This window comes from Palaemon carinicauda, chromosome 11 (assembly GCF_036898095.1).
Source record: "Palaemon carinicauda isolate YSFRI2023 chromosome 11, ASM3689809v2, whole genome shotgun sequence".
In the NCBI taxonomy this organism is placed as follows: Eukaryota; Metazoa; Arthropoda; class Malacostraca; order Decapoda; family Palaemonidae; genus Palaemon; species Palaemon carinicauda.
In genome coordinates, this window is record NC_090735.1 from 126,320,275 (window position 1) to 126,335,274 (window position 15,000).

The 15,000-nt window shown below is 33.5% G+C and overlaps 1 protein-coding gene across 1 annotated transcript in view; it reads right to left on the minus strand.

Moving 5' to 3' along the window:
* The window catches only part of LOC137649774 (uncharacterized), a 96,987-nt gene that overhangs the window by 17,391 nt on the left and 64,596 nt on the right, over positions 1-15,000 (minus strand). Inside the window, exon 4 of the mRNA XM_068382724.1 lies at positions 13,704-13,715. Within this exon, the coding sequence (XP_068238825.1) occupies positions 13,704-13,715 (12 nt within the window). The remainder of the gene's footprint in view (positions 1-13,703; positions 13,716-15,000) is intronic.

The window sequence follows — 15,000 nt, forward strand, 5'->3', positions numbered from 1 at the left end:
CGCAGGGGAAAGAGTAAGCATTTACGAGTGGAATATGATCTCAGAAAAAGAATGTCTACCTAGCAAAAATAACATTTTCTTTGCTTTTACAGTACAGGCAAATAGAAGAACAGTTTCTGTGTTTTTATAGTACAGAGAATTAAAGGATATTTACTTTGTTTTTTATAGTATAGGCAAACGAAAGAACAGTTTCTTTGCTTTTGCAGTATAGGCAAATGAAATGAAATTTACTTTGCTTTTACAGTACAGACAAATGGAAAGAACAGTTTCTGTGTTTTTATAGTACAGGCAATTAAAGGGACATATTCTTTGTTTTTACAGTATAGGCAAACGAAAGAACAGTTTCTTTGCCTTTGGCAGTATAGGCAAAGGGAATGACATTTACTTTGCTTTTATAGTACAGGCAATTAAAGGACATTTTCTTTGTTTTTACAATATAGGCAAACGAAAGAACAGTTTCTTTGCTTTTGCACTATAGGCAAACGAAAGAACAGTTCTGTGTTTTTACAGTACAGGCAATTAAAGGACATTTTCTTTGTTTTTACAGTATAGGCAAACGAAAGAACAGTTTCTTTGCTTTTGTACTATAGGCAAACGAAAGAACATTTACCTTGGTTTTATAGTACAGGCAATTACAGGACATTTTCTTTGTTTTACAGTATAGGCAAAAGAATGGATAGTTTCTTTGCTTTTAAAGTATAGGGGCAAACGAAAGAACAGTTTCTGTGTTTTTATAGTACAGGGCAATTAAAGAACATTTTCTTTGTTTTTACAGTATAGGCAAAAGAATGGATAGTTTCTTTGCTTTTATAGTACAGGTAAACGAAAGGCCTTTTTCTTTGCTTTTACAGAATAGGCAAACGAAGGAACTGTTTTCTTTGCTTTTACAGTACTGTATTAGGCAAACGAAGGAACAGTTTCTTTGCTTTTATAGTACAGGTAAACGAATGGACAGTTTCTTTGCTTTTATAGTATAGGGCAAACGAAGGAACAGTTCTTTGCTTTTACAGTACAGGCAAACCAATGAACAGTTTCTTTGCTTTTATAGTACAGGTAAACGAAGGAACAGTTTCTTTGCTTTTACAGTACAGGCAAACCAATGAACAGTTTCTTTGCTTTTTATAGTACAGGTAAACGAAGGAACAGTTTCTTTGCTTTTACAGTACAGGCAAACCAATGAACAGTTTCTTTGCTTTTATAGTACAGCCAAACGAAGGAACAGTTTCTTTGCTTTTACAGTACAGGCAAACCAATGAACAGTTTTCTTTGCTTTTATAGTACAGGTAAACGAAAGAACAGTTTCTTTGCTTCTAAAGTACAGGCAATTAATAGGAAATTTTCTTTGTTTTTATAGTACAGGCAAACGATCGGGCTTTTTCTTTGCTTTTATAGTACAGGCAGATGAAAATACAAGACGTTTTTATATATACAGATTTTTCGGTTTTCTGTAGAGCAAGCAGGGAAAATGTTATGCCAATTTTTATTTTATTTTATATAGATCAAATACTATATATTAAAAATATCTTTTTTATTGTAATTTGGGAAGCAAAAACAATGAATTTTTCCTTATTTATCAAAGACAGTTATCATCCATTCACGCTCTGTTATATTTCAAATAGACAAATTAAAAAAATTTATCAAGCTTTTGATAAATTCAATCAAGTTTATCACAATCATATCAACCTATTTGAAAGTCAGCGAGAGATTTATATATTTTCTTAGTTACTTAATTAGAAAAATCTAGTTCTTTGGAAGATGTACTTAAAATATTTGTTCACATTTGAAGAAGAATTTTTCTCATGTGAAAATTAACTTTAACTATAAATCCTCTTACGATGTAATTTCATCTATTTTACGTCATTATCCCTTATTATTTAATTTCCCACGCCATAGTGACAGCTTCATATATAATATACAATTCATATACAATTCTTCTTCTCTCTGGGGGTTAACTACTGCACTGTAATTGTTCAGTGACTACTTTCCTCTTGGTAAGGGTAAAAGAGACTCGTTAGCTATAGCAAGCAACTCTTCTAGGAGAAGGACACTTCCAAAATCAAACCATTGTTCTCTAGTCTTGGGTAGTACCATAACCTATGTACCATGGTCATCCACTGTCTTGGGTTAGAGTTCTCTTGCTTAAGGGTACACTCGGGCACACTATTCTATCTTATTTCTCTTCCTCTAGTTTTGTTAAAGTCTTTATAGTTTATTTAAGAAATATTTATTTCAAGGTTGTTAATGTCCGTAAGATATTTTTTTTCCCTCGTTTCTTTCCTCACTGGCTATTTTCCCTGTTAGAGACCTTAGGGTTATAGCATTCTGCTTTTCCAACTAGGGTTGTAGCCTAGCAAGTAATAATAATAATAATAATAATAATAATAATAACAACAACAACAACAACAACAACAACAACAACAACAACATAATAATAATAATAATAATAATAATAATAATAATAATAATAATAATAATAACATCTAAGCTCTATTTCGCTTCAAAACATCGCATTCAAACTTTATCATTTCAAACCAATACATTTAAATCAAAACCATCTTAATACAATGAATAATTAAGCATTTTCATTGTGTAAAGTCTATTATTCATTTCGCTTCCTCTTTTGAAGTAAAAAAAAAAAATTAATAATTTTTTCCTCTTAAAGCAATAACCCAGAAACGTATGCCTCTTGACCTTTATAGGTAATTCCATTAATCAAACGTGTCTGATTCACTGCAGAACATCGTTATTTTAACCTGAGAAAATCACGCAATATTACTACATTTTTATTAATATTATTACCAAGCGACAAGCTTTGTTGGAAAAGCAAGATGCTATAAGTCCATGGGATCCAATAAGGGAAATATAGCACAGTGAGGAAAGGAAATAAGGAAATAAATATACTATTTGAGAAGTAATAAATGATTAATATAGAATATCTTAAGATCAGTAACGTTAAAAATAAATCTCTCGTTTATAACTATGAAGAGAGACTTCTGAAATTCCAACGATTCAACTACCCGATTAGGAAGATTATTCCACAACCTGTCATAGCTGGAATAAAACTTCTAGAATACTGTGTAGTATTGAGCCTTATGATGGAGAAGGCAAGGCTGATAGAACTAAGAGCATACAAGTAGCAACATACAGAATGGTACTGATTATGAAAAATATTATGCAACATGCATAAAGAACTACCTAAACGACGATTTTAAAGGCTTTAAAGACCGCTCTCATGGGAATGGCAGGGGCGAAGGACAGTGACACTAGCACTATCAAGCAAGAAAATGCCCTAGAGATTGACACATATTATAAGGAGGGCCAGGCAATGGCTGCTGATGATTCAGCAGATAGACCTATAGGCTCCCCCAAACACTGACCAATCCTTAGCTCACAAGGACTGTGCGGTTGCAGCAACCAAATCAACTAACGACTTTGAGCGGGACTCGAACCCCAGAATGGCAGAGGCAAGGGACAGTGACACTACCCTATCAAGCAGGACAATGCCCTAGAGATTGACCATATTACAAGGAGGGGCCAGGGAATGACTGCTGATGTCTCAGCAGATAGACCTATAGGCTCCCCCAAACACATCCAATCCTTAGCTCACAAGGACGGTGAGGTTGCAGCAACCAAATGAACTAACCGACTTTGAGCGGGACTCGAACCCCCAGTCTTGCAGTCACCAGGCAAGAACGCTACCACCAGGCCACCCCAACCCTGGTGCCAGAGATTAATATCCAGATGAGGAATAATAAATTTAATTGATCACAAGATTTTGTCCATCAATTAAGATGATAGTTGGTATTCGGAAGACCAGACAGGGGGGGAGCGTGGGAGTTCTGTACTGCACTGGAAATTGTAAGAAAGGCATCTCAATGCTCTAAAGGCCTTTGCGAAATCCAAATTGCAAACTAGGGAACAGATTATTACCATCCAGCAAATCTATTCAGACGTTTTGACTGAAGACGTTAAAAAACTTTAGATAAATGGGTCTTACGGAACTTGGGCTGTAATCAGCAGGGCTAGAGCTACCCACAAAAAAATATTATTATTATTATTATTATTATTATTATTATTATTATTATTATTATTATAAGCCAAGCTATAACCCTAGTTGGAAAAGCGGAATGTTATAACCCCAAAAGACTCCAACAGAGAAAAATAGCCCAGTGAGGAAAGGAAACAGGAAAAATAAAACTATAATAGAAGTAATGAACAGTCAAAATAAAATAGCTTAAGAACATATACCGATATACACACACATACATACATACATACATATATATATATATATATATATATGTATGTATATATATATATATATATATACATGTATGTATGTATGTATATATATACATATATATATGTTATATATATACATATATAATATATATATATATATATATGAGCGTCTGTTTCCCATATTTCTTTATCTTCCTTTATTACTTGATTTAAAGCAAATATGCAAGAAAGGCAAATTTCCCTCCGCAGCCTTGTACGTAATCACTGAACTTTTAATAGACCATTAAGATTTCTACTTGGCCATCTTTGGTGAACTACGTCACTCCTTGTATAATTGGATAGTAACGGGAGAGAGAGAGAGAGAGAGAGAGAGAGAGAGAGAGAGAGAGAGAAAGAGTCTAACATAGGAAACAATAACTTCGAAAACCAGTGGATCCATTAATGACCCATTTAAAAATGGCAATTCCATGTTTTTTTTTTTTTTTTTTTTTTTTTTTGCAAAGTGCACACGAACTGTTAAAACATCGCAATACCACGGGAAACTGAAAATGGCAAAATGTAAATCGGCCGTAAAATGTTGCATAAATATCGCAACCCCTGCAAAAACAGGTGTCAATGCATATTACTTGAAAATACGACTGTTTATTTGTAAAAGCTCTATAAACCTTATCGGAGAGTGATAAACTTCGTATATAAAATACAAGAAAATTTTTACGTAAAAACCATTGATGAATTTGTTAGAATTAGTTTGATGAAATACATTTGACTCTATACTATATGGCCACGGGCTCCAACAAGGAAAATAGCCCAGTGAGGAAAGAAAAAGGAAAAATAAAATATTTCAAGAACAGTAACAATAACGAAATAAATGTTTCCTATATAAACTGTAAAAAACTTTAACAAAACTAGAGGAAGAGAAAGAAGATCGAATAGTGTGGGCACGTGTACCCTCAAGCAAGAGAACTCTAACACAAGACAGCGGAAGGACAGAGGCTATGGCACTACCCAAGACTAGAGAACAATGGTTTGATTTAAGATTGTCCTTCTCCTAGAAGAGCTGCTGACCATAACTAAAGAGTCTCTTCTACCCTGGAATAAACAACTTAATACCTCCCTTTGTGTTGATTATTATTATATTATTATTATTATTATTACTAGTTAAGCTACAACCCTACCTGGAAAAGTAAGATGCTATAAGCCCAAGGGCTCCAACGGAGAAAAATAGCCCAGCGAGGAAAGGAAATATGGAAATAAATAAATGATACAAGAAGTGATGAACAGTTAAAATAGAATATTTTGAAGACATTATCAACATTAAAAACAGATATTTCATATATAAACTATAAAAAGGACTTATGTTTCCTAGATATTTAGCTCCAATAGGTTAAAATAGCCCAGTGAGAAAGGAAATATGGAAATAAACGTTATAATACGAAGTAATGAACAATTAAAATAAAAATATTTTATAAAATATTATCAACATTAAAACAGATATTTCGTTATATAAACTATAAAAGGCCTTATTCTCCTAGATATTTAGCTGCAATAGGGGAAAATAGCCCAGTGAGAAAAGGAAATATGGAAATAAACGTTATAAGTAGTAATGAACAATTCAATAAAATATTTCATAAAATATTATCAACATTAAAACAGATATTTCATATATAAAATATAAAAGGTCTTATGTTCCTGGATATTTAGCTCAAATAGGGGAAAATAGCCTAGCGAGGAAGGGAAATATGGAAATAAACGTTATAAGAAGTAATGAACAATTAAAATAAAATATTTCATAAAATATTACCAACATTAAAACAGATATTTCATACATAAACTATAAAAGGACTTATTCTCCTAGATATTTTAGTTTTTGACAAGGGATTTATTCATTTAATTTATTCATTTATTTCAGCGAAGAGTCTGAACGAAATTTAAAAAGAGCAGTAATATTACATCAATTTTCAAATTATTCAATAATTTACTCAATTCTTCACCTTACGCCATATATTCCTATCATTCTAAAGATATAGATGTAAATCTATCTATTCTTCAATTGCGTTTTTTTCCAATGCCCCAAAGGTGAGTTTTTTTTTTTTTTTTTTTTTTTTTGCAAAATGTTTTGAAAAAAGACTTGAAACAGAAATGATTCCATTGACTATTTTACCGGACATTCAACAATTTCAACCATTTTCCTTTGAACATAAGAAAGCATTCTGAAATCTTAATTTTTTTTCCTCTAGCTGAAGCCTTTTTCCTTCGTCATTCCGTATTGGAAAATATCTTTTTTTTTGGTTTTTTTTTTTTTTTGCAAAATGTATTGAAAAAAAGACTTGAAACAGAAATGATTCCATTGACTATTTTACGGGACATTCAACAATTTTCCCTTTGAACATAAGAAAGCATTCTGAAATTCTGAAATCATAAGTTTTTTCCTCTAGCTGACGCCTTTTTCCTTCGTCATTCCGTATTGGAAAATATCTCTCTTTGAATCTTTGTAAATCTAAACTCCTTTTTAAAGCCCTTTTACTTCTGTATCCAGATTGTTTAAGTTTTTTCATGTGTTTCATTGTCTTTGGTCTGGTCAAACGCTCTATCTGGACAGGAAAAAATGTTCCGAATGTTTTTAAACATCCCTTTTCCTCTCTATATCTCATGCACATCTTTTTATTATTCATTTATAGAGTGTTTTGTTCATATGACTGTTCTTTGACAGATTTAATAAATCTGGAACAAAGCACTCGGAAGAATATTGGGAGTTAAGTGGCAGGATAGGATTAGAAAGGAAAATATAAGAGAGATTGCTCGAGTGCCATATATGGATAAGATCATAGTGAGGGGTAGATGGAGATGGTTTGGGTATGCTCTTCGCATTCCCCGAGAGATTAGTTCACTAAACTATCAACTGGGCTTCACAAATAACTAGAAGAGTTGAACGACCCAAGCCTAAATGGCTGAGGACTATGAAGCATGAAGTGGGAGATGATGAATGGAGAAGTAATGATCTAAAAGCTCAAGATACAAACGACTGGTGGAATCTAACCGAGGCCCTTTGCGTCAATGGCAACATAAAGAAATAATTTATCTTACATCTCCAGTTATCTACATTACCTTCTAAATAATTTTTGCTTTAATATCTATTAATATTTTATTTACAATCTAGATATTTTCAATGTTTCTGATACTTGTATATGTCCTATAGTATACTGACTTCACGAACTATACTCTCAGCTCTTTTTAGTTATGAAACAGACGTTTTGTTGAAATATGTCATGCTATTTTAACTACTTCATTGTCTGAGTATTTAACCTAATTGTAAAACCTTCTTAAATATCTTTATTATCATTGGCTTTAGCAAAAGACTTCTTAAGTTTTCTTTCATCATTACTGAGAGAGAGAGAGAGAGAGAGAGAGAGAGAGAGAGAGAGACTATAATTTCAGCATGGAAGAACGATGGTTGACTACATGTGAATAACTATTATAATGAAGAGAGAGAGAGAGAGAGAGAGAGAGAGAGAGAGAGACTGTAATTTCAAGCATGGAAGAACTATGGTTGACAACATGTGAATAACTATTATAATGAGAGAGAGAGAGAGAGAGAGAGAGAGAGAGAGAGAGAGAGTGTGTGTAATTTCAGCATGAAAGAAAGATGGTTGACAACATGTGAATAACTATTATAATGAGAGAGGAGAGAGAGAGAGAGAGAGAGAGAGAGAGAGAGTGTAATTTCAGCATGGAAGAACTATGGTTGACAACATGTGAATAACTATTATAATGAGAGAGAGAGAGAGAGAGAGGAGAGAAGAGAGAGAGAGAGTGTGTGTGTGTAATTTCAGCATGAAAGAAAGATGGTTGACAACATGTGAATAACTATTATAATGAGAGAGAAAGAGAGAGAGAGATGAGAGAGAGAGAGAAGAGAGAGAGAGAGAGAGACTGTAATTTCAGCATGAAGAACTATGGTTGACAACATGTGAATAACTATTATAATGATGAGAGAGAGAGAGAGAGAGAGAGAGAGAGAGAGACTGTTATTTTGAGCATGGAAGAACGATGTTGACAACATGTTAATAACTATTATAATGAAGAGAGGAGAGAGAGAGAGAGAGAGAGAGAGACTGTAATTTCAGCATGGAAGAACGATGGTTGACAACATGTGAATAGCTATTATAATGAGAGAGAGAGAGAGAGAGAGAGAGAGAGAGAGACAGTAATTTCAGCATGGAAGAACGATGGTTGACAACATGTGAATAACTATTATAATGAGAGAGAGAGAGAGAGAGAAGAGAGAGAGAGAGAGAGAGAGAGTGCAGCGCGCTAATTGTCATCATTAAGATCCTTTTATTATTATTATTATTATTATTATTATTATTATTATTATTATTATTATTATAACTAGCTAAGCTACAACCCTGGTTGGAAAAGCAGAATGCTATACGCCCAGAGGCTCCAACAGGGAAAATAGCCCAGTGAGGAATGGAAAATAGGAAAATAAAATATTTTAAGAAGAATAACATTGAAATAAATATCTCCTATATAAACTATAAAAACTTTAACAAAACAAGAGGAAGAGGAATAAGATAGAATAGTGTGCTCGAGTGTACCCTCAAGCAAGAGAACTCTAAACCTAAGAAAGTGGAAGACCACGGGACAGAGGCTAGGGCACTACCCATGACTAGAGAACAGTGGTTTAATTTTGGAGTGTCCTTCTCCTAGAAGAGCTGCTTACCATAGTTAAAGGTCCTTGGTTATTGTTATCATTACTCTTATCATTATTTTTATATCATGACGTCACCCAATTACCTTCTGTCTAAGAGCATTCCCGTTTACCAAATCTAACAGACAGAGGGATGAGCTATTTTAGACGTCTGATGACTAGTCAAAGAAAACGGGAATCTAGCCAAAGAAAACGGGAATCTGTCTTCTCCAAAGGCGAACGGAAGATGGCCAAACAGGAGAATGTCGCTGACTCGCTGGGGTGCCCTTTTAGCTCGGAAAGGTTTCCTTCTAGCTGATTGGTTGTACAAGATCATTCTTACCAATCTACCCAGTCTTGCTTGAGGGTACACTCGGACACACTATTCTATCTAATTTATCTTCTTGTTTCGTTAAAGTTTTTATAGTTTATAAAGGAATTATTCATTTTAATGTTGTTACTCCTCTTGAAATATTTTTTTCCTTGTTTCCTTACTTCAATTGGCTATTTTCCCTATTGGGGACCCTGGGCTTATAGCATCCTGCTTTTCCAACTAGGGTTGTAGCTTAGCAAGTAATAATAATAATAATAATAATAATAATAATAATAATAATAATAATAATAATTAAAGAAAATCGAGTATAAGTGTTTTCCTAATTATTTATGAATAAAAAAAAAATCTTGAACGTTTCTATTCAGGAGATAATTTTCGAAAAAAGAGATTATTCAACATCGCCGAATCAAAAAAAAAAAAAAAAAAAAAAAAAAAAAAAAATGATGAGAGGTTTACAATATTACTTGACTGATTGCCTCCTAATTACCGCTGTTAATTATTTATCGGGAATCCACAGAACCTCCAACGAAGCAAAACATTATAACAAGATTAAAAATAAACAACGGACGGACATTCGGCTTCGTTTTCCTTTGATAACAAATGACCGAAAATTTACGTTTACTTGACTCTTCAGTTGCCAGAGGAGATGACAGTTTGTTATCAGCTGACTTGGAGAGAGAGAGAGAGAGAGAGAGAGAGAGAGAGAGAGAGAGAGAGAGAGAGAGAGAGAGAGAGAGGGGGAGAGATTAACTGGTTTTACAACTATTGACACCTAAAACAGACAGTCAGAGAAAAGACAAACATATCTTAAATTGGTTATTTTTCGAATTTGCGTTGCAATAATTATGGTCCCGTATCATTCGAGAGAGAGAGAGAGAGAGAGAGAGAGAGAGAGAGAGAGAGAGAGAGAGAGAGAGAGCAGTGTTTTATAAGAGATGTTTTTATCTATAGTCTACTTATCAAAAGATGATAGGCATGAAACCCGTTGCTGACTTACCAACACCACTACATTACCCATATTATTATTATTATTATTATTATCACTTGCTAAGCTACAAACTTAGTAGGAAAAGCAGGATGCTATAAGCCCAAGGGCCCCAACAGAAAAAAATAGCCCAGTAAGGAAAGGAAATAAGGATATAAGTAAATATACTACAAGAGAAGTCTAAGAACCATAACATTAAAATAAATCTTTCACATTTAAAACTATAAAAACTTCAAAAAAAAATGAAAAAAAGAGAGAAATAAGATAAAAATTGACACCCATAGTCCTAGTTTGGGTGGATAAAATAGCCCCGGTAGGTTCCTCCTTTTTAGGTTCACGAAAGGAAACTTGTTGACAGACATAGCCTATCGAGTGGGAGGAAAAAGTGTTAGAGCAGCAAGCCCCAGGGAAGTAGGAGATCGTGGGAAGGGATGAAAAGCAAATTAGTCAAAAAAATGAGATGATTTAGTTTCGAAATAACTTAACGCCATATTTCAATTTCAACCTAATCGATCCCATTGAGAACTGAACACCTTTTGAATTATGGTGAAGGCTTCGGACGAGACGTCCAGCTGACTTCTTAATGAATGCAGGAGTCTGGCCAAGGTGCAATATTTCTTGAGCCAGGCGGGAGGATCCAAATGAGCTTAGAAATTTAGAGCGTTTATTAAGCATACAAGAAAGGCTTGAAATCGTAAAAAAAAAAAAAAAAAAAAAAAAAAAAAAAAAAAAAAAAAAAAAAAAAAAAAAAATGTACTTTTGCTACCTAACAGGCAAAAGTCACTTAACATGGGGATAAAACATTGCTCAGGTTTGCCTGGCCAACAGCATGAGAGAACATTTTGTCTAAAGGCTTTAAAGGCTGCTCATGAATGGCAGAGGCAAGGGACAGTGACATTGATCTATCGTGCAGGACAATGCCCTAGAGACTGATCATATGATATAATATAATATATACATCAATAGCAAAGCTCAAAGCTTTAAAGGTTTGAAGGGCGATTATGAATGGTAGAGGCAAGGGACAGTGACATTGCCCTAGTAAGCAGGACAATGCCCTAGAGACTGACCGTATACAGTTTTAAAGGTTTTAAAGGTCGCTCATGAATGGCAGAGGCAAGGGACAGTGAAAATGCCCTAGAGACTGACCATATATTATATGATCAGCGCCCAAGCCTCCTCTCCACTCAAGCTAGGACCAGGGACGGCCAGGCAGTGGCTGCTGATGACTCAGCAGATAGACCTATAGGCTCCCCCAAACCCCTCAATCTTAGCTCACAAGGATGGTAAGGTTGCAGACACTAATGGCACTAACAATTCTGAGCGGGACTCGAACCCCCGTCTGGCAAACACCAGACAGAGACGTAACCAATCAGGCCACATCAACCCTGTGATCAGCGCCCAAGACCCCTCTCCACCCAAGCTAGGACCAAGGAGGGCCAGATAATGACTGATGATGACTCAGCAGATAGACCTATAGACTCCCCTAAACTCCCCATCTAAGCTTAGCTCATGTGGTTTGGTGAGGGTGCAGCGACCAAAGGAACTAGCGAGTTTCAGCGGGACTCGAACCCCAGTCTGGCGTTCACCAGTCAGGGACGTTACCACATCGGCCACCACAACCCTTTGAGGGTCGTTTTAGGAGTTATTGCATTAAGTATTTAATCTAAAATAACTGTCTAATTCCAAAATTTTAGAAGCCTACATTATATATTGCAATATTTTAATGGTTAAAAAATGCATTATTTAAAATCTTTAAGAATACAGGTTAATATTTCAGAATTCATCATTTTGAAAAGAATAGAAAATGGTGCTTAGTTATATAGTTTATCTAATTCAATTTATTAGTTGGAGCAAATGTTATATTGACCAGGCTGTCATGAGTCTTTTTATAGTTTATATATGACATATCTGTTTTTGACGTTGTTAATAGTTTATATAGGACATATCTGTTTTGACGCTGTTACTGTTTTTAAAATTATATATTGTTAATCTATTCTCATCATTTATTTATTTCCTTATTTCCTTTCCTCACTGGGCTATTTTTCCCTGTTGGAGCCCTTGGGCTTATAGCATCTTGCTTTTCCAACTAGGGTTGTAGCTTGGATAGTAATAATAATAAAAATAATAATAATAATAATAATAATAATAATAATAATAATAATAATAATAATAATAATAATTACTGACATCTTAAGATGAATATCTCAGAAAATATTAGGAACGATTAAAAATCTAGAGAAAAAATTCTATAATGAAATATTTTTTTTTTTTCAAAATTATTATAATTGAAATTCCAAGAATCCAATATTCAAAAAATGAAATTATTAGCAACGATTTTAGAGTAACATATCTTAGATAATTTCAATTATTAGATTATTATTAAAATAATAAATTTCAGTGTTAAGCATTCTAGATAATTAACTGCAGACAAAATAGTCAAAATTATGTCATATATAGATTTTGGATTCATCAGGTACTTCGCTATATAAGTAAAAACAATTAATAAAAGTACCACTTACCCATAGAATGAATCGTCAATTTCCAACTATAGTCTATTTCTTTTAGCGAGGCATATTTGCACCGACTCGCAACGGTGCCCTTTTAGCTCGGAAAAGTTTCCTGATCGCTGATTGGTTGGACAAGATAATTCTAACCAATCAGCGATCAGGAAACTTTTCCGAGCTAAAAGAGCACCGTTGCGAGTCGGTGCAAATATGCCTCGCTAAAAGAAATGGACTATAGGGTTGTAGCTTAGTAAGTAATAATAATAATAATAATAATAATAATAATAATAATAATAATAATAATAATAATAATAATAATATAGATCCTTACCATAGACAACAATAACGGAAGATTTTATCAATAAAAAACAACCAATTGAAGTACAATTAAGACATGCAAATCACTTGAATAACTCGAAGTATTGGAAGACCCAGGCTTACATGGCTGAATACTATGAAGCGTGAAGGAGGAAATGATGAATGGAGAAGTATTGATTTAAAAGCTCAAGATAGAGAAGACTGGCAAAATCTAACAGAGGCCCTTTGCGTCAATAGGTGTGGGAGATGATGATGATGATGATAATAGAGATGATGATGATGATGATAAACTCCAAGTGATAATAGTTCGATAAGGAATGACCTAAAGTTACAAATGCTATAAAAAAATAAACTATAAAATTATAAAATAATGAAAACAAATAAATATTATGATAATGTGAAGAGCAACGAATAATGACATTTAGAAAATACAAAATAATAAACTATAAAATAATGAAAACAATGAAAAATAAATATTATGATAATGTGCAGAGCAACGAATAATGACATTTAGAAAATACGAAATACGTTCATTTACCTTATAGTGAAATATATTTTTTTTTTATTCTAATAGCTTCTGAACTTATAAAATATATCTAGATTAAAAACAATGGGATTAATCCTACTTACCCCAGCGCAATTCTGAAAAATATAAGGAAAATATTGTTAGTTATTTATAATGATGGCACGATTTAATTCAACTTTAATAAAATGTCTATGGATATATATTCATTCATATTGGTAGTAGCGTGTTACGTTTTCACAATAATGCTATGTATATATAAATATATATATATATATATATATATATATATATATATATATATATATCTACAGTATGTATGTATGTATGTATGTATGTATAAGGAAATAAATTTTTTATGTGTATGTATAGGTATACTTTTAAAGATGCTTATGGCAAAACATGTGTTCAGATATTCAAATTTCCTCATGAGTGTAATAATAATAATAATAATAATAATAATAATAACAACAACAACAACAACAACAACAACAATAATAATAATAATATTAAAAGCAATAAAATACAATATTAATCAAATCTTATTCGTCTTAAATTAAGTTGGCCTTATGCCATAAACAGTATATAATTCCAAAACAAAATAGTTCAATTTTGTTATATTTGGGTAGAGAAATTCCAAAAGAAAACTTAGAAATTTGAGAATGTTCAGATAAAATTGACGAAAGGACCCTTTGGCATTGCCTCTACGACTGTGATTCAGAGGCAAAAGTCCGAAGCTCTTGAGCCATGACGATCAGTTGGAGCAATGGAATTTAACCACTCCCTGTGGTGAGCATTGAAATCACCAACAAAAACAAGAGAGGCCATTTTATCATCTTCATGTATCTTATCCATAATTATAATGAGACAATCAAAGATACGAGAATAGTTACAGATGGTTTCAAACTATTGGAGCCTAGATACATGTCTACTGTAGGCTCTAGAGAGTAGCATCATCTGCACAGCAACTGCATACGCAACGAGCTTGTTTACTAGGCCAAACCATATATCAAGTGCATATAAAGTCTAGAGCCTTTAAATATGCGGCAGTGAGACTATACGAGTACAATAGGCTCCCACTAGACATCTGAATAATTGAAGATATTGAGGCTTTCAAGAGGAAGCTGGAGACTTCCTTATACAGCGAGTGTTTTGGCAGTGATGGTCAAACAGTAAGCGAATAATACACATTGTGAAATGTTAAATGCTCCCGAATGAACATCATAAAACGACCGTGGAGGTCCTGTAGAGAGTAGGGTTCCCCAAGGTAGGGTTCCCCTGCTGTACAGGACCAGATAAGCAGCCCTTACGGTAAAGTAAGACAGACAGAATCATCCAAGTGTGGATTCCGATAATGGGTCTTATCTTGAACAGGACCAGATAAGCAGACCTTAAAGTAAATTA